At 39.4% G+C, this 20,963-nt stretch overlaps 1 protein-coding gene across 1 annotated transcript; it reads right to left on the bottom strand.

Moving 5' to 3' along the window:
- Window positions 1-455: 455 nt before the first annotated feature.
- On the bottom strand, window positions 456-20,256 carry tmem222b (transmembrane protein 222b). The gene is made up of 6 exons (XM_077200132.1): window positions 20,016-20,256; window positions 15,024-15,108; window positions 7,125-7,156; window positions 6,729-6,828; window positions 6,424-6,554; window positions 456-1,184 (listed from the first exon to the last, which is right to left on the bottom strand). Exons 1-6 carry the CDS (start codon window positions 20,162-20,164, stop codon window positions 1,097-1,099), a joined length of 585 nt encoding a protein of 194 aa, XP_077056247.1. The 5' UTR covers window positions 20,165-20,256; the 3' UTR covers window positions 456-1,096.
- Window positions 20,257-20,963: the final 707 nt, after the last annotated feature.

Genomic DNA, 20,963 nt, shown 5'->3' on the forward strand with positions numbered 1-20,963 from the left:
TTTCCTCCCTGAATATCCTGTTTCACTTAGGAATATGTCAAATTCCACTTTAAGCAAATAGGTTGAGAATGGCATTTCATAAATATGTTATATAACTAGTAAATTAATAAAATATAAATTATGTAATATAATAATAGCTGGTAACAATATAGATTTAAAGCATTCTTTTCATCAAACTAATGAAAACAAGACTCTGCTTTATGCATTAATTATCAGTTTTAGTGTATATATATATATATATATATATATATATATATATATATATATATATATATAATATACACATATACACACACACACACATATATATATATACACGTATACACACACACACACACACATATATATATATATATATAAATATACACACACACATATATATATATATATATATATATATATATATATATATATACACACACACACACACACTCACACACATATAAAACAATTACACTTTAAAGCATGCCAATCTACAATATTAAAAGCAAAAGCTATATTTGTTGATGGTTAGCCTTGCCAATAAATTGACAAAGTGTGTTCTTAATTAAAAACATTATTAAAAGCGATTATTAAAATAAGCTTTCATATGTATGGTAAGAAGGGAAATCCATCTTCCAGTATATCCCAATTAATAATGCACTGATTCTGCAATAAACTATGTTCTCAGAAAGAACAAAGCATCCTTAGAAATATTCAAGTTATATTTAAAATATAAGACAATGTATACAAGACAAAATAAGTAATAGTGTTCCTTTTTCTAAACAGCAGTTATAGTTTGGGGATCAAAATCTCACCAAACAATGAATGAGCACCATAACCCTCAAGAGAGACACCAAAGTCATGCCTTTGGAAGACAGATTTTTGAGAATAGCGTTTCTTACATCACCACAAGATGTTGAAGCCATGGTGTATGTGCTGTCTCTACCCTACGACAAAGAGGTCTAGCATTTGATGTTTGACGTGTAGCTCCTGTACCCATTAAAGAGCCGGACTTCAAGTTGACATTCATTGGAGTCCCCCTTAAGCTGAAGATGGGCACCGGACATTGTGCCCACTCACCCTGAGCCGCCCACCTCTATCTGATCCTGCTCGGTCATCGCAGGTTTAGAGACAGGGCAACAGCCAGGATGATGCTGGTGAAGATGCAGAAAGGAAGCCAGGTCTTCAGCAAGCCAACGCAACTGTAGAAAGACAGAAAAAAAAATGTCAGTGAGAGGGACACAGAAAGCGAGACAAATTTTAAGCGAAGATGAAAGCGCGAAAGAAGCGTTTTCGTATGCTAGTTGTGTTTGTCTGTGCAATGCCGCGATGACGCGAAGGTGTTCCAGGTGGTTTCTGAATGGTTCGTATAGGTTGCCAAGGGATAGATGTGCTGTTGGTGGTTGCTATGGTGTTCTGGTTTCTATGTAGTTAAGAAGGTGTTCTGACTGGTTGTAGGTGGTTTCTAACTGGATTCAAATAAAGAGCCCACCCCAAAGTCTCTGTAATATTCTGGGGCCGGATGCACAGAAATCAGCAAAGAAAGTTAAGATAAATTCAAAGTTCGTAAGAATGTTCCTAAGTGCAATTTCTGATAAATTCTTAAGTTCTCAAATATTTTCTTAAGAACATCTTTTTTTTTTTAGAAGAAGAAAATAACAGGCTTTGGGTGTTATTTGATTAAAAGGCAGATAATGCTGAAGACTCACTAAATGAAAAACACATCAAAAAGCTTGTCTTTTTGCAGATTACCGTAGTTTTAATTTAATTTTTAGAACTAAATCTTTATCGTTTCTGCTCTTCGTGTGAACGGGCCATTAATCACGCAGCACATCGTTTTTTAGTTATTTTAAAAGAACCTGTCCCAAGAATCAGAGGTCTTTCCCATTCATTTGTGCTCCGTGTGTCTTGCGCTCTCTCTAGAGTGAATGTGTCCTGTATGTGTGTGTGCTGCTGCTGACTCGCTAGTTCTAGCTGGAATGAATGCATCATGTATACGCTTTCACTCTAGTGATTTTAATGATCAATCGTGTCACTTCAGAGAACTCGTCCACACTCCTAGTACTAGTAATATGTATTATATGTAGCTAGTGATATTTTGTAATGCTTAATCTTTGAAACAACCCATTAAATTCATTAAACATCTTTACCTTAGGGGACTTAAGGCAGGTTGGTGGTTATAAAATATCAAATTATATGATATCACATTACATTCCCCTGAACAACACATACACCATTTGTTGATTTAAAAATATAAGATTAGAATATGCTGCAAAATTAGAATATGTTGCAAAGTTGACCAGACTTAATGTGAAATTCTGGCTCTGTCTGACTACCAATTACTCTATATTCTGATGCAACCACAACAATGTGCTTCCACAAGTTGGAGGACAAAATAGCTGCATCATGAGTTCATACTGGCAGTTCCTTTTAGTGACTGACAGTAGATTTCTCATAATAAACAGTGATGGATGCACACTGAACACTTTGGGCCAGGAAAAACATGCACTCAGTGCAACGCTTTCAATTACACCTGGGTGCCAGTGAGAGACGCCATGACAGTCTATCCTTGCGTGATTCCCTCTCAGTCCCTTGGGGCCAATGCACATGCATTGTGTTCTCAGAAAGCAACCAGTAGTCTGAAAAAAAAAGAAGTTGTGTCTGAAGCAATCCCTTATTAAACTTGAGTGGACAGCTTCAGGTGCCATGTAGGAGTCTTTTTAGCTGACACCCAAAACGGAGCACTGGGTCCAATCTCAGTCCTATAATTATGCAATAATGCAGCAGATAGGATTTAAAATTGAATTTAGGATATAAAATGGCCACAAACACATATACAGGAGGAGTGATACAAACAATGAAAAGTTCAAAAATCTCTTTATTCTAGCATAGCATATAACAGAAGCATGTGGCACATTATAATAATGATGCAATTTATTTGTTATGACCTCACTTGAATCATGAATCTAGAATCAAATGACATCTGAAAGGCTCAAGGCCTAAATATACCTGAAACAAAATCAAAGAATGAACTGGTGTGGCGTCATTTCAAACAAAATCGGGCCAACTTCGGAAGTTCGAAACAGTTTGCCAAGAAGACATTACTGGAAATGTTTGCTTCAGCTCGAACACCTTCAAACTACCATTGGCTCGTGGCGATTATGTAGGTGTGCTCTGAGGTTCTGCATACTTCTCAAGTTAATTTCTTCATTTCACGACATGAGTAAAACATGAAGACAATTGAGATTGTCTTTATTATAGAAATTTAATTTTGTAATTGTAATTAAAAAATGTAATTCTGCACCTCTGCAACATCGTGTGGCGATCGGGGACAGTACCTTTGGGCTGGCAGACCGGGGTGGTGGTCCCTCTTTTTAAGAAGGGGGACCGGAGGGTGTGTTCCAACTACAGGGGGATCACACTTCTCAGCCTCCCTGGGAAAGTCTATGCCAGGTTACTGGAGAGGAGAATTCGGCCGATAGTAGAATCTCGGATTCAGGAGGAACAATGCGGTTTTCATCCCGGCCGTGGAACACTGGACCAGCTCTATACCCTCTCCAGGGTGCTGAAGGGTTCATGGTAGTTTGCCCAACCAATCCACATGTGCTTTGTGGATTTGGAAAAGGCATTCGACTGTGTCCCTCGCAGCGTCCTGTCGAGGGTGCTCTGGGAGTATGGGGTCCGGGGCCCTTTGCTAAGGAGTGTCAGGTTTGGGTACCACACGATTTCGTCTCTGCTTTTGCGGATGATGTTGTTGTGTTGACCTTATCCGACCAGGACCTTCAGCATGCGCTGGGACGGTTTGCAGCCGAGTGCAAACCGGCTGGGATGAGAATCAGCACCTCCAAATCCGAATCCGTTCTCAGTCGGAAAAGGGTGGCTTGCCCACTTCAGGTTCACTTCAAGTTCCTGCCTCAAGTGGAGGACTTCGAGTATCTTGGGGTTTTGTTCATGAGTGAGGGAAGGATGGAATGGGAGATTGACAGAGGGATCGGTGCAGCTTGTGGTCAATGTACGGTCTGTTGTGGTGAAGAAGGAGCTGAGCTGTAAGGCAAAGCTCTCGATTTACCTGTCAATCTACGTTCCTACTCTCTAGGCGATCCCTTAGAGATAGGTTGAGGATCTCGGTCACTCGGGAGGAGCTAAGAGTAGAGCCGCTGCTCCTCCACATCGAGAGGAGCCAACTGAGGTGGCTTGGGCATCTGTTCCGGATGCCTCCTGGACGACCTTCCCGGGGAGGTGTTCCGGGCGCGTCCCACCGGGAGGAGACCCCGGGGAAGACCTAGGACACGCTGGAGGGATTATGTCTCCCGGCTGGCCTGGGAAGAGCTGGAGGAAGTGTCTAGGGAGAGGGAAGTCTGGACATATCTGCTTAGACTGCTGCCCCTGCGACCCAACCCGGATAAGCGGAGTACATTTAAATAGTTTAATACACAGCTAGCCGTAAATAAACCCGCTTATAACATGGTCGTTTATTATTGATGTTATTGATGTTTGCAGCGCAATATTTGACCGGAAGGGTAAAAACGACAGTTATTTTTGTTAGATGTAGCATACTCCCTCTTTAAATCAGACACAGAGATAAACTAGTGCAGTAAGATTACATTTATTTGAAAGCAATTATATTAATTATCGAGAGAGAGAAAGAGCGAGAGAGAGAGAGAGAGCGAGAGAGAGAGAGAGAGAGATGCGTGTGTGAATTACCTGTATCTGTGTAACGTTTCTCTCTCCTAAAAATAATGTTGTGAGTTTAATTACTTCAAAAACAGCTATGTTACCCCCTCCTTGCTGAGAAATATAATGTAGCTATACACTAGCGAATTTTATTAATAAAAGTTGTGGGGTAGCGGTGATAAGTTTCTGTGCTCTTTCATGAGCTGCGCAATTTCGGTGTGCGAGTGATGTGTGTGTGTGTGCGCACTTCAGTGAAAACAGTGCATTAATGCAGAACGGTGATTAAACTGACTGGAACTACCCGTGTATTAAACAGTTTTGTTCCACACTTTTCATCCAATCAGAATCAAATATTCAGACAGACCATGGTATAATGGTATATGCATAAACATGACGCAATTGGAGTGCCGAATTGCAGAGCTGATGCAAACATATCCACATTAATATGATCAGATGCTTTCTTAACTAATGTTTTCTAACCACAGACATTTTATTGTGATTTTTTTTGTTATTGAGTGGAAAGCAAGCAGCACATATTAACATTCATCTAAGTACCATACTTAGTAGTGTGGGCGACGTAGGGATGTTCATTAATAGTATATCGCTGCTCACGTATTTAAAACTTCTTTTTACACCTAAGCGAAGAGCGAAAAAGAACTTCACCATGAGTATATCAGGGCCTTAAGACCTCATATCCTCACATCTGTTGACACAGTCAGTAATAATAATCAGACCTCAAGATCTGCTTGACAATTACAAGTTACTATGAGGTGCACCTCATCATCTCTATTAAAACATACTACATGTAAACTTAGAGTTGAAATGATAGAATACACTGCAGCTCTACTTTAGATCTGTAGGTTCCTTTTTTGAGAGGCATTACCAGGGAGCATTTACTTTAGCTGTGCTTTACTTGAAAGTGCATGTAGAATGGATGGATTTCAAAAACATACTGCAAAAATGAACCTGTTCACTCAGTTGGATCATTTAAATAAACCATCTGAAAAAAATTATTTACAGATTCATTTGTGTCCACATCTCCTATATAAGATAAACTTATTATAAATAATATATAATTTATTCCTGTGATGGCAAAGCTGCATTTTCAGCATCATTACTCCAGTCCTCTGTGTTACATTATCCTTCAGAGAAATATGTTGATTTGCTGCTCAAGAAACATTTCTTATTATCATTAATGTTGAAAATAGTCCTTCATATTTTTGTGCAAACTGTGATTTTTTTTTTGTTGGATTATTTGATGAATAGAAAGTTTAAAAGAACACCATTTATTTGAAATTAATCTTCTGTGACACTATAAGACATTTGTAACAGTCTTTAGTGTCACTTTTGATCAATTTAATGGTTCCTTGCTGAATAAAAGTATTAGTTAAATAAAAAGAAAAATGACCCCAAACTTTTGAAAGGTAGTATAATTACATTTAGTAGCCTGGTGTCTAGCTAACTACTTGTGGAGTTTTTTTTCTCTTGTCCAAGACATACTGAATTTCGTATCCTCGCTAAAAAGGATAACTTGTCATAATTTGAGTCTAGTCAGTTATAATAATGTGTAGCTTGTAATTTGGCAAACTACAGTGTAAATGTTAAAGTATCCTAATCTGGACAACAGCAATTTGAAAACCTATTTGAAAGGTTGCACAAACCAAACAAAAGATTTTCTAATGTAGAAATCTGATCAAAGCTCAAACACATCCACAAACATATATTTGAAAGCAACAGTGTGAATGTGCGCAGCTCTATTAATCTCACCTGACGTGTTTGCCATGAATGAGTGACAGTAGGCAGAGATTCACCATATTCCACGAGGTGCTGTTGTCATAGTGCATCAAGTTCAGTGCCATGGCAACATGTGAGTGACAATTGTCACAACAAAGGTTGTGCTGGAGGGAAAGCAGACATAAATGTCAGGGTATAAACAGCAGTTTTTCTGAATGGATATCAACATAAAATTGCAAAGGAACATTTACTGTTTTTGATTTTCTGACTGTAGTTCATAACTGTACAATATGGATTTCAACACTTTTAATGCGAAATAGGGAAGAAACACATATTACCATTCTCTGTTTATACTCTTCTGATGCATTGTGAACTGCTGTGTCCCAGGCGTTAGATCCACTACTGGCATGCACTTTACTTACATCTAACATCCAGTACCTGGAAATAAAGCAGATAAATACTGCAGCAAATACATGGCCAGTATATATCATGAAGCACATGTATCAGGAAAAGCCTAACCCCACAATGCAGTTGAACAAGCCAAGTCATTTCTTTTATAACCACTTTTGGAGGACCTTAAAAGTGATGTGTAATTTCTTGGATTATAAATACTTTCTTGTTTTCCATCTTAATATACAGAGAGAAATAATAGTAAGCCATTTGTAGGTTGATTCCCAACAAAAAAGTAATGTTTTGAGTATGCTGACCAACTCAACACAGCAACATTGACTCACTTTGTTGGTCTTCCAAACGCCATGTTGTCTTCCTGCAAGAGCAGCAAAATAGACTGTTAAACTCTGTATGTGTGTACAATGTGACAACTAACAACAAAACCCAAAGCCTAGTTGTGCGTATGAATGGATGCATATGTATGGATGCTTGTTTCCACTTAGGATTAAAAAAAATAATAAGTTAACGACTTTTTATCTCAAAATTGTGAGTTTATATATCATAATTCATACTTTTTTTTGTAATGATGAGTCCATGTCTCATAATTCTTAGGAAAAAAGTCAGTATTGCAAGATATGAAATTTAGAATTGCAAGAAATAAAATTCAGAATTGCGAGAAATGAACATGGAATTGCGAGAAATAAAAGTCAGAAATGCAAAATATGAACTCGTAATCGCAACAATTAAAAGTCAGAATTGCGAGAAATGATATCGGAATCGCAAAAGAAATAAAAGTCAGAATTAGGAGAAATGACCTCGGAATCGCAAAATAAAGATCGATTCTTCAGAAATGCAAGATATATGTATATATCATATATATATATATATAAAATCAGATATTAACAGTGACTGACAGTGAATTGTGAGATAAAAAGTCACAAATACCTTATTTTTTTATTCTGTGACAGAAAAAAAGTTCCATACATATCCCACTTTCCTGACAGATATCATTGTGAATTCATACTTCTCCCTGTGGGATCCAGTATTCCAGTGAGATTTATATTACCTGGAGCTATCCGTTAGCATGCCACTCAACTCAAGTATGTTTATTGAAATCAGCCATCTTTGCTCATGGCAGCTCAATTCTCTGCCAGGCCATGTGACTAATGACTGCAGAGCTGCAGCTGACATCATGATGACAGCACTAATTGCCTGACAGCACCACAAGACCAATGGCAACAAAAGCCCCTTCAATAGGAACTGTGACAGTCTATTTCAGTCCATTCAAATCGATTCAATGCTTTAAACAGCACTACACAATAAAACAGCATCTAAAGTAACATAATTAGATATTAGTGTTTTAAATATTGCTTTGTCAAAGTTCATTGGACATTTTGGACTCAGATATTTAGATTTTTTTTTTAAATACTTTATTTTAATACAATAATATTTTGTCTAACTCAATAAGATGGGACCCCAGGACAATCCGGAGGCCTTCCTGGACCAGTTTGAGAGGTCTTCCGAGGCTTGGGGATGGCCCCGCACGGACTGGCCCATGCGGCTCATCCCACTGCTGTCGGGGGAGCCGCAGATAGCCGCCCACCAACTTCCAGTCCAGAATCTCCTGGTCTACGAAGACCTGAGGCGTGCCATTCTTCAGCGGGTCGGCCGGACCCCTGAACAACACCGCCACCGATTCAGGTCCCTGAGCATGGAAGAGTCCGGCCGACCGTCCGTCATGGCGCAACAGCTCTGGGACTCCTGCCACAGATGGCTGATGACCGACGGAGGCGACGTCGAGGACATCATCAGCAAGGTGGTACTGGAGCAGTTCATTGCCAGACTGCCCAAGAAGACCGCGCAGTGGGTCCAGTGCCACTGCCTGACGTCGCTGGACCAGGCCATCCAACTGGCGGAAGATCACATGGTGGCGTGCCCAGGGGTCGGCGAACCCCTTCCATCTGTCTCTCTCTATCCCTCTCTCTCTTTCTCGTCCCCTTCTCTCCCCAAACCTGTTCCCCTTCCCAGGTCTCGTGGGGGGCTGACATCCCGGATGGCGCCGAGTTGGAGAACGGCGTCCCCGGCGGAGCCAGTTCCAGCGCCCAGGACCCCAGCCCGGGGGGCTCTACCTGCTAGCCATTTCTCCCCATTGCCTATAGCCCTGCTCTCTCCATGCCAATCCCTTGACCCAGGACACCTTATTGACCGGTGTCCGGTGATGGAGGTAGGGATGCTGATCCGGGTCCCTGACGCGGCACAGGCTGCCCCCGATCAAGCTGGCCTGTACCAGATACCAGTGAGTATCAAGGGGGGTACGTATCCGGCTTTGGTGGATTCAGGCTGCAACCAAACCTCCATTCATCAAAGCCTGATTCAACCTGGGTCATTGGATAACAGCCGCATGGTTAAGGTACGGTGTGTGCATGGGGTGGTGGTGAGTTATCCTATAATGCCTGTGGTAATTCAATTTAGGGGACAAAAACATAGTGTGGAGGTAGCAGCTAACCCGCACCTCCGGCATCCGCTAATTCTGGGAACGAATTGGCCTGCTTTATTAAATTATTGGGGTCTTTGTGTGAGGATGCCTCTTGGGAAAAAAAAAAAAAAAGGGAAAGACAGCGGTTGTTCAGGTGGGAGCTGCTGAGCCGGGACCTCTGGGTTCTGCTGCAGGGGAACGGAGTACCCTGGAACAGTCCCAGGACGAGACATTAAAACATGCGTTTAACCAGGTCCGCTCTATCGACGGCCAGGTACTCCACCCAGACCAACCGCTCTCTTATCCCTATTTTGCTATTTTAAAAGATAAGTTGTATCTGGTGACCCAAGACGCCCAGTCAAAAGAAGATACAACGCAGTTGTTAGTTCCTAAAAGCCGCCGGGAAATGCTTTTCCAGGCGGCTCACTGTAATCCTTCTGGCCGGGCATTCACGAGAATGTGCGCAAGTGGTGTGCGTCTTGTCGTGAATGTCAGTTGGTGAATCCACCGGCCAATCCAAAAGCACCATTGTGCCCCCTTCCGTTAATGAAGGTCCCCTTCGAATGAATTGGGATGGACCTCATCGGGCCATTAGAACGGTCAGCACGTGGGCACCGCTTTGCATTAGTCCTGGTGGATTACGCAACGCGGTACCAGGAAGCAGCTCCGCAACATTTCTGCCAAGAGCGTTGCGAACGCGCTGTTTTCATTAATCTCCCGGGTGGGAATCCCTAAGGCGATTCTCACAAAATCAAGGCACGCGTTTATGTCACGAACTATTCCGAACTTTACGAATTGTTGGGCATCAAATCAATTCGCACTAGCGTCTACCACCCACAGACAGACGGTCTAGTGGAACGGTTTCATCGCAAGTTGAAATCCATGATTCGTAAGTTTGTTCACGAAAACGCCAACAATTGGGATAAAGGGCTAGAACACCTCTTGTTCGCTGTACGCGAGGTTACCCAAGCCTCCACTGGGTTTTTCCCCTTCGAGCTTCTCTATGGGCGTCAGCCCCACAGGGTGTAGACGTTCTTAGAGAGACTTGGGAAGACGGACCGTCCGCTAGTAAGAACAAAATTCAGTATGTCTTGGACCTGAGAACAAAACTCCACACTTTGGGGCGGCTATCAATGGAGAATTTGTTGCAGGCCCAGGGCAGACAGAGTCGGCTGTACAACAGGGGGGCTAGACTTCGTCACTTGCACCGGGAAATAAAGTGTTACTTCCTACTTCCAGCTCTAAATTGCTCGCAAAGTGGCAAGGATCCTTTGAGGTCACACGGCTTTGGTTTCGCGAAGTCTGTAGAGAGAGAGGAATCAGCGAGCTGTGTGGTAAGTAGCTCAAGTGCAGATGATGAACACCTGTGTCTGATTGCAGGGATTGGCGTGGAGAGGCCGCATATAAGCCGCTGAGAATGAGAGAGCGGCTGAGAGAGAAGGACTTGGGACTCGCACGCGACCCGCGCTGACAGCTGACACATCGAGAAGAGTTTTGTATCAGGTGGACTGAGTTGTGCATCGAATGGACTGAGTTTTGCTGAAGTGGAAAGAGTGTTCGTCTGACTGAACTGAGAGAGCTGGAGACATACAGTGAGAGCTGGTACAGTGGAAAGAGTGGTTTATAAACATTACTGTAGTTGTGACTACGGTGAAGGCGCACGAGCGCACCTTTTTGTTTTCTTTTGATTTAATTGTAAATAAAGTGCGAGTCCCAGTCCCGCCGACCCTGTCTTCTTTTTTCTACACACACACGTTGTTGACATGTTGAGAAGGCGCGTTTTTCTGCGCTGAAAAAGCAAATCCACTTTGCATGTGCTTCCAAAGGATGAATACTTGCGCTCGAATTGATAAAACCGACTCCATCGTTACTGTGCGTATCACTGTGTATACAAATGCTGAGGAAGCCTCTGGAACTGAAATTCAGATATGGTAATGGGTGTTTTGTTTCCGACACTCGATGTAAGCGGTAGACCAATCACAACAGATTGAGACATCTGACCAATCAGAGCAGAGTAGGCTCTCGGAAAAGAAGGAACTGGAAAGTCAAACTTACTTCAAATCAGCATGAATTTAAAAAATTCACCCTTTTTTCTAAATGCATATAGATCATATTGTGAATGATTCATCCATGTATACGCTTCTTTTTTAAATCTTTATAAAATAAAAAAAACAAAATGTTGGTAACCAGACAGTTTTGGTGATCATTGGCTTACATTGTATAGACAAAAAACAATGGAACAAGATATCTAATGTTATGCTTTACTGAAGAAAAAAGTCATATAGGTTTGAAACGACATGGAGATAAATACATTTGGTCTCAATGTTAATTTTTGAGTGAACTATCCTATTTTTTTCTTATTTTTTTTTGCAGTGTACAGACTTGGTACACTCTTTTGACATAGATCAGTAGGCAACTGCTTAACAACACCCTAAAAACCAAATAGCAATGTGGTAAAAGACACAAGCAACAACAAAGCAATGTTTAAGCCACGAACAAAAACACCTAACTCTGGCAACAGATTTTGCATGTGCAAGCGTCATATACATAATCTTCCAAAATGTAATAATCAGTTTAGGAATTTCTAAAACTCCTGTGAACTCACTGTGAACTAAGCTCAACCCACTTCTACCGCTCGTTCCACATGCGAGACGTGTTTTAGTCCCTGTCAGCCACAAGCGGAGTTAAGTGCAGCAGATTGTTGTGCACTTGAATGTGTGCTGGCCCGTATCACCGCAGGTCAAATAACCACATCTTCTCATGTTACTGGCCTTGCTCTACCCAAGACATTTCACTTTTGCTCCATTCTGACAGAGATCTGCTTAAAGGATAAATGTCCAACCCTGAAGAGAACTGCTTTTGTACTATGATAAATGTATCTTTTGTTTGAACAGCTAGTCCAAATTAGTTCAGGATTCTTATGAACAAGCGGTTGAATCTCTTTTGTTGTTCCATTTAATACTAAGTGCATTATGAGATAGAGTTGCCCTGACTGTGAACTCTAAGATACTATCATGTATTTTTTGAACAAGAAGAATCCAGAACTCTGGAAGCGGCCGAGAACATTGCAATTATCAGGATAGAAAACACACGGAGCAGAAGGATGGAGGTGTAGCTTTCACCACATGTCCTATTACAGACAGGATTCCTCCTCTGCTCTGCACCTTTTTCTGCACAGGTATAGATTTTTCTGTTGGAAATAACAGGATGTGCTTGTACAGGGTCAGGAAGCTGGTGGCAAATATTGAACTTTCCAGTGATTTCTAGTGGAAGCTAAAACGATCCACTTAAGTTATGAACGGAACTTATAGGAATTTTGCAGCAAATTATAGAGACCTTTATCAAGAGGAACATTCTTCGCTGAAACCAGGAACAAACTTTATAAGGCCTTTATATGTCAACAAAAGGTTCTTTGACATTGTTGAGGTCAGACGGGAACAAAGTCTACACAGTCTACACAGGTCATTTATAACACAGCAGTAACAAGCCTCCAAGGGTTTCGAACAAGCTCATTGTTGCCATACTGAAAGAGATCCAAACCATCTAGTGAGAGATTTAAACCTGCACAACTTGGAAGTTTTCCCAATTTTATTCTCAATTTATGCAATCTGGCAGCCGTGCGCATGGGTGCTCTCTACACTTGTGAAAAGGTGATGGCAAACATGTTAATTGAAGCTCAAAGAAATGCAGGTGTTTCCCTGCAGGAACTTCTCAATTTAACGGTATACTCTTTTTGGAAATACTTTAAATTAAATTTTATCATGATGACTACTGTCACAACAATCAGTGTTCATTGAGGAAGTGTTAATCATTCAGGGTTGCCAGGTCTGCACAACAAAACCCAAGTGCTAATAAAAAAATAGCCCAATCATGGAAAAAACTAGCCCAATCGCATTCCGGAGGACTTTCAATAGATGGATGAAAATGATGAGAGAAAATTAAAAGTAGGCTTGGGTATCGAGTATCGATTGGAACCGGGACTAGCTTTGCGATTTTCCCGGTATCATTCAAAAGTTTAAATTTCGATTCCTAGTTTCGATTCACAGTCCGCCGACCGGAAGAAGAAACCGCTGAACACCAACAAAGAAGCGTCCACTGGAAGTGTTGGCATAACCTAGCGAAGCAACTCGAGAGTCGTCCTAATGCTGCTAATAGCGCGTCAAATTCCCGCCTACCGCGCGCCTACCGCGTCTAGCTATACGCTTGAACACTTTGAATCCATTTGCGCGTCAAGAGCGAAATTGACGCACGTAAAAAAGGAGTATACGCATCTATATAAACATAGACATTATAAACTGAAAAGCGGGCCTGTCCCCATTCGCGTCTGTCCCCATTTTTTAGGCGCGTAACGGGTCTTTGCATTGAAATCACTCGCGCCAGACCCTCTATTCGCGTCTGGTGTGAACGCAGCATCAAACCAAGGCATGGATGTTCCAAAAGTGCTCTCGACGCCGTTCGGAGCACAGGTTATTTCGCTGGTTGCTCTCTCCTCGCCAGATGACGAAGGTTTTACAAGTTGTTTCTTATTGTTCATTTGCTATTCTGCACTAGGTTAGCCCATCAGTGGGAGCACGGTAACATGTTTAAGTACCTGCAGCATCATACACTCATGTGTAAATGTGTTTTCATGAGGTTTTCAAAAATAAAGCTCTCTTGAGGAAAGTGTACCCCTGTGAAAATATATTCATAATTTATAATATTTATATTCAAGTTCATTGATTTGATATTTATATTGTAGTTGAAAACAACCCTGTGAGAAATTCATAGTAAAGTTCATAAAAAGTAAAAAATTGATGGAGAAGGTTAGACTATTTCCTTCAGAAAGATTGTTGGTTGGCTAGCTTATTTAAAATATACTAAACTTTTTTGACCCTGCCTCTTAAAAGAATCAGAATCGAGAATCGTTAGGAACCGGAACCGGAATCGAAATAAGGAATCGAAATCGGAATCGCTCAAATTCAAATGATACCCAACCCTAATTAAAAATATATTAATTTATGTTTCGAAGATAAACAGAAGTTAACAACATGAGTTAATGACAAAATTTAAATTTTGGGGTGAACTATCCCTTTAAAACCCAAAGTATATTTATAGAAAGTGTGCATAAAGAGTGATACAAAACAGTAAACAAAGCGGCATATCCTTCTCAATCTTTTTTCTAAACTTTGCATGAAATGGCAGATCCACTACTTTTCTTCTTCAATTCTTCAGAGCGAATACCCTATGAATAACACGACTCAGTGTTTCCCTCTCATGTCTGGTAGAGTATAAAAACAATTGTACTGCGCATGTGTCGAACACGTCCAACCACGGTTGAGTAGGCTATACTTTGAAAGCAGTGTGGACAAGACGGAACGAAGCAAAATGCGGAAAATTAATACTTGGGCCTTAGGAATGTGCATCTAAAAAGCTTACAACAGACAAACATGAAACAATATATTTATATCTTTCTAATGTTAACCGATAAAAGATGTATTACGGAAGTAAATTAAAAATGTTAATTTCATTTGGACTATTTTAGTAATTTCTTGTAGCCTACTATTTTAATGTGTTTTAATTTTTCAAGAGGCTTGAACAAAAACAGGTCTGACAGACCTTAGATCATGTTATTATATCTAGGCATTGTCCTGCATTTATTCCTTTTAATTGGAAAATAGAATTGGCATTGTGCGGTTTCTGGTGATGTGCAACTTGTATTTAAAATGTCCAATCATGCACTTTCTCATGTATTCTTAGTAAGACAAACCATGCATGTAAACATACTTACTGAGACAAAGTATGGACCAGCAAAATCACGGATCACTCCAGTGGAAGTGCAAATGCCCATATGGCCAATGAATGGAAAAAGCCATCTGAAAGGGTAAAAACAAACAATGGGATAAATTAAAGCAATGAAAACACGTTAAATTCTGTTTTATTGGAAAAACATTTGTTTTTGCCCCACAGGACAAAAAATGTTAAATGCTTATGTTTATTTGCATTTTAATATTTTTTTGGTTTTTCATAACTATATTATTTTTGTTTTAAATGTTTTTATTTTATTAAAATATTTATATTTTATTTAAAACGGAAAACCTTTTATTGGTTTTGGTCGTTTATTCACACAACTTTCACAAAATTCAATCAATAAATACAGTTTTGTGGCTCTTTAATGTGCCGCTGTAGCAGCTCAGTTCAAGCGGCATGTGAACTGATCATCTCTTCCCACTAGCTATAGCACAAAATAAACATGAACGAGCATCAGAAGGTATGTTTTTTCAACCACCGAAAGACGTCAATACTACAAACCATTTATCAAGTTCAAGTCCACTCTCCAGTCTGGTTTGTTTGTTGGACAAAATGGCAGATTCGGAGTGATGATTGGTCAGATCGCCTGTCAATCAAACGAATGGTGAATTTCATGGGGTCTAATAAATAAAATGATGAAAAATGAACAAAAAACAAAAATCCTTGCATTGAACATTTTCTGCAGTGTCTGTAATGACTGCTGTTCTTTCTGTTATTTCTTTTTTCTCATATAATAAAGAAGAAAGACTAAGGTTAAGAATTAAAATTAAGTGGGACAAATGTATACTTAAGGTCTGTGGTTAACTAGCTCAATATATTTTCACATTTTATTTATAAACATAAAAAACATCAGAAATACCCCTTGTAATTTTTAAAGCTGTTGCTGTTGTCAGGAACATTAAACGTTGGCATGACGTAAAATAAACACTTTCGGGGTTCTACAAGACTTGCATGTCAAGAGCAACAAAAAAAAAAAAGGTAATTGCCTAAAAAAAACTAAAATTGTTCACAAGGGGTGGCCTTACACATACACTTGTGTGTGTTTTGAGAAGACAGCTAAGTGAGCACAAGGCTTGATGTTGGAGAGTGCCCTTTTCAATATCATACACCTGGCCAAAATCCAGCTTCCCCTGCTGATTCATATTCATGTTATTTTGGCTTTGGAATTCAAACAAGCAGGGCAACAGAACCGGCAATCCAAAGGACAACCAGATAAGGAAGCGGATTTTACACTAGACCAAAATTCCTATCAAAGTAATTCAAAAAAGGAATTATCAACAGAGCTCTCCGGGGTGTAATATGAATAACGGTATGAATATCCTGGATAAAACAGCCCCAGTGGAGTTTCTGAAGTGAAGTAGGGCATGCGTCGGCACCCCAGATACGGTCCTGTCCATGTGCCTATTTATCACAGAGTGTCCTACAGAGCAAGCCGCTGACCCAAATACAGGAGACAAACAAAACATGAGGCAAGGAACTCTCACATTGAGATAATCTGCAGTGGAAGACACCAGGGGACAGGTCTAAGATCAGCTGTAATCAGTCTAATCTCAGCAAATATGATTATTAGAAGGAGTTTGGATTCTGATCCCAGATGAGAACATAATGGGTGCCTCCTGTTGATGTTAGTGAACTTAAGTTCCATCCAGACCAATGCATCAAAGATTCAGCAAAGGTGTCGTCTTTGCAACCAATGGTCATAAATTATAATGCATGTTATTGAATTACTGAGATATGCATTACAAAATGGTGTCCAATCACTTTAAAATAATATGAACCATTTGAAACAAACAAAAAAAGTATTAAAAGACACCATGGTACTGCACTTATCAACGTATTACTATGGTATTCATTAAAATAACCAGGTGTAAATACCACAATACTTCAATATGGTAATCATTCAGCGCCATATTATCTAAAAGGCATGGTATGAACATCTGATACATCACCAGGGAACTACACTGCGACCAAAATGGTCGCATATGCGACCTTTTGAAATGCCATTGCGACCCTAATTTTTAATGGGTCGCAAATGTATCACCGTTTGATTATTTTTGTACCTACCTAATGTTTTAGGCAATATGCTATGATTTACTATGAGCATTTATTAAAACAGAAATGTGTATTTTAAGAATACGTTTTATAACGCGCTCTGAGCATTCAACACATCAAGTTGGCTTCGCGGATTCGCGCTTGTTTAACTGAGAGAACGAGCAGAGAGAGTGAAAGCCCCAGTCGCGCGCGCGCTCTCTCTCCCTCCCTCGCTCATAATAATGAATTGAGTTGACTGAATATCTTTGAGAATACACGATGGTAAAAGGTCGGAAGACCGAAGTTTTTTTTTTCTGAACTACCACTGGTTGTGAATTGTGCTAAAATAACGTTGCCTCATCTTCTCTGAAAAGATTTCCACACCTTCAGATGGCATAAACCACTCTTTCAATAAACAAAACAAAAAATCTATCTGGTGATGAAATGTTTTCTGTGTTGAGACAAATCTTGTGCGATGTCCTAAACTGCCTGGATAATCACACAACGTGTGCCGTGGTCCGTTAATGACACGTCCGATTCGCGAACTGACTCCTTTGAACCGATTCACTTTAATGAATGGTTAAAATAACAACTGATCTGTCCAACACTGAACTCAAGAGTCATTCTAGAATGATTCATTCTTTCCAAGTAGAGCTATTCAAGTCATCTGGTGAAATTGTTTTTATATCGCAATATATATCGCAGAAAAATCAAATATCGCAATGTCATTTTTTTACCAATATCGTGCAGCCCTACTGTAAATTCTGTGGGCCTTCAATTGCAGGACTGTCCAAATTTGTAACTGTGTCAAAACAATTCAAACACGAATCATTGAAGCTTCACAATGACATATTATATTTATTTTACTTTTCCTTAAGAGTTCAGAAGTCTGCCCATCTGTGCCAACCATGGTGAAATCCAAAAGAAATTAATTTAGCACTTTATTGTGTAGGCTACTGTATTTTCTATTGCAGTAAATCTATCCCAACCATTTTTAAAGAAAACAAGAAGGCATGTGTTTTAAAAGATGGAGAGTAAAATAAAAAGCACATCTGTATGCAATACAGTTTCACTATTGGTCATTATTATCCAGAGCGGCTTACTATATAAATAATTTGTGCGACCAAATCATGTTTTGCGCTAGTAACTGAAAAAGTTAGTAGCGCAAGTGCCACCAGTGGAAAATGTTAGTGTAGTTCCCTGATCACTGTACCATGGTACTTCTACAACACACACACACACACACACACACACACACACACACACACACACACACACACACACACACACACACACACACACACACACACACACACACACACACACACATATATATATTCAAATATTTAAGCATTTTGAGAGCCTAGGGAGACTGACTCGATTACACTATTTGCTGTGTTTTAGGTGAGTGAGTGGAGCTAAAGATCTTTTGGCACGTTTTGTTTGTTTCAACTGTTTAGATTAGGGGCATTTTCTGTACAGCATCATGGGTAATGTAGTTTTAAAATGTAGAATTCACCCGACTTGAAAAAGCTCAAGCATTTAAAGTGGCAGACAATGTAACTGCAGCGCATACTTATAGACAGTATGTGATTGTGCATTGCCGTGCATATCGTTAGTTATCTTTATAGTATCATACATGGTGTGAACCAACCATAACCTTCATAAACAGCTTTTTATGATTCCTGGATCAGGATTAAGGATAGGGATAGAGTTTGCATGCACAAACAATTTTTTTTGCTAATTAAATATTTACTGAAATTTCCATTACTTTTGCAGGCTTGGAAATCTCAATGTAAGCATGTCCTCTTATTTTCAGGTTTTCCATGACAATGGGAACCCTGGTACATTCAAAAAGTCAGCTTAAAGGTGCATTACAGCATGTTGTTTGTTAAATAGAGGCCTGCAAACTACTCTAACTCAAAACTTTCAGAGATTTTTTTTAATTTTTTATAATGATTGAAAGAGTTGATGGAAGCTTAATGGTGGTGACGTTTAAGTCTACAACCGTGGTGTAGTAGAAGCTTTTTTACTTCTGCAGATTGTATTTATTAATAAAAGTTGTGTACATTTGATTATTGATTGATCATTAGCTTATTATGATTAACAAAAAAAAAAAAGAATCATAAACTTTTGTTGGTCACAGAACTTATTTCTGTAAAAATCAAAAGGTCAATAGAAAAATCATATTAGGTTTTTGTTGAGAAAGTAAGTGCGAGGCTAACTTACAGGTTGGCCTACAAAAAATATGTAATCACTGAAGCACTAAATGATGATAATAAAGTTTCATTTAACTGAAAATTATTTTTTTGACCTTCACATTCCATACTTTTATTACAAACACATAGTATTTTAGGAAATAACAATCTAAAGTTATGTCTGTTCCTCACACAATGCTATATTCAGAATATAAAGCATGAGTTGTATGGACTGCTTTTTGTCATTTTTGGAGCAGCTCCAGTCTCCATCCACTCACAATAGCGCCAGTCCCCATCCACTCTTATTGTTTCAAACTCAAAGAGTGTGATAATTCTTTAAAGTACTTCCAAGAACGCGTGCTCTGTGTTAGAATTAGAATGTTGTGTCCCGGAGAAGAATCGCATGTATGGAGCAACATTTTTATTTAATTCTAGGAACTACTCCTTTAAACACAGCGAGCAGGTTTTTCTTGTCAGGAAAACTACCGTAGTTCAAATGCCAAATCAGTTAATGTTTAACAACACACGATTTAGCCTACACTGCTGTCAACGCTACGCTACGCGACGCGACGCTGCCATATCAACAGATCGGTCCACAACGCAATTGCTCAATGACGCTTTCTGGTGTAATGTTTGGTGTGTAATGTATCCATTATAAACACAAACCTCTTTTATACGGGACTGAATCGCTTTCAAAACATTAACATGAAGCAAAAGCAACAGTGGAGGCGAGAATCACTCACGATAACACGGGGATCGGCGTCCATACAATACAGTAGGGATAGCGGCTTATGCTCGGGTCTATCCTCTCAAACGCTATGTTATAATTCTTCATGGTCTCTATTTCGACAGCATCCGCCATCACCAGCTGTGAGAAATGAACTAACTTCATTCGTTACGCTTCCTGGAAGCTGCAGCGCGCTGGCGACACGCGGGGCGCGTTTCCGGGGTCCCTTCGGCCACTGCAGACCACACACTTTATCTATGGTAAATATCAAGTGAAAACACTTTAAGTAGCCTACAAACCATTATGTGAGGACCTATTTGACAATAATATATAGATATATGAGTAAAATAAGTAATTTAACAAAGTGTGGCTGAGGATCTGAGCATTATGTAGGCTATATAGCCTTTAGACATCAGTAGCTACAAAGATAATATCAAATAAAGCAATGACCACATGTATCAAGATAAATTAGAAGATTAAAGAAACATTAATACTGTTGCAAAATTATGAACTATAAATAATGTATAAGATTTTCTACTGCTTTCTTCTTTATATAAACTATAAAAATTATTTTCATTATTTGTTATCACAACTTTTTATCTTTTGTCAAATCAGCTTAGATAATTATTGTGGTTCAGATAACATAATATTGAGTTTCTATTTAATAAACCAATCTCCTTATAAACCAAACTTAATTTTTTTAATTTCAATGAACTCAAAATTTTAAGGCAGGTAACTTACTTTTTTTTTAAGTTAAACCAACAATAACTTTTTTTAAAACAAATTTGATTTTTCAGAGTTGGTTTGTTTGCACTTCATTTTGTAAATGAATCTTCCATACATAATAAAAAAAAATCACCATGCGAGTATATTGTGTTATCTTGTTATGTATTCCCTTTAATAAAGAGAGATATGATGATATGACAGAAGCTCAATTCTAAAAGCCCGTAACGTAATTTACTGT

This window comes from Siphateles boraxobius, unplaced genomic scaffold (genome assembly GCF_051911475.1).
Source record: "Siphateles boraxobius isolate OS27281-9 unplaced genomic scaffold, OSU_SipBor_1 43, whole genome shotgun sequence".
NCBI classification, from domain to species: domain Eukaryota; kingdom Metazoa; phylum Chordata; class Actinopteri; order Cypriniformes; family Leuciscidae; genus Siphateles; species Siphateles boraxobius.

What these genes read in the sequence shown, in the direction of transcription:
- tmem222b (XM_077200132.1), bottom strand. Translation starts at nt 20,164, where the DNA reads ATGAAGTTAGTTCATTTCTCACAGCTGGTGATGGCGGATGCTGTCGAA. An exon ending in AAGAGTATAAACAGAGAATG is followed by an intron (nt 6,555 to 6,728) that starts GTAATATGTGTT and finishes CTTTCCCTCCAG; the next exon opens with CACAACCTTTGTTGTGACAA. An exon ending in ATTCATGGCAAACACGTCAG is followed by an intron (nt 1,185 to 6,423) that starts GTGAGATTAATA and finishes GTCTTTCTACAG; the next exon opens with TTGCGTTGGCTTGCTGAAGA.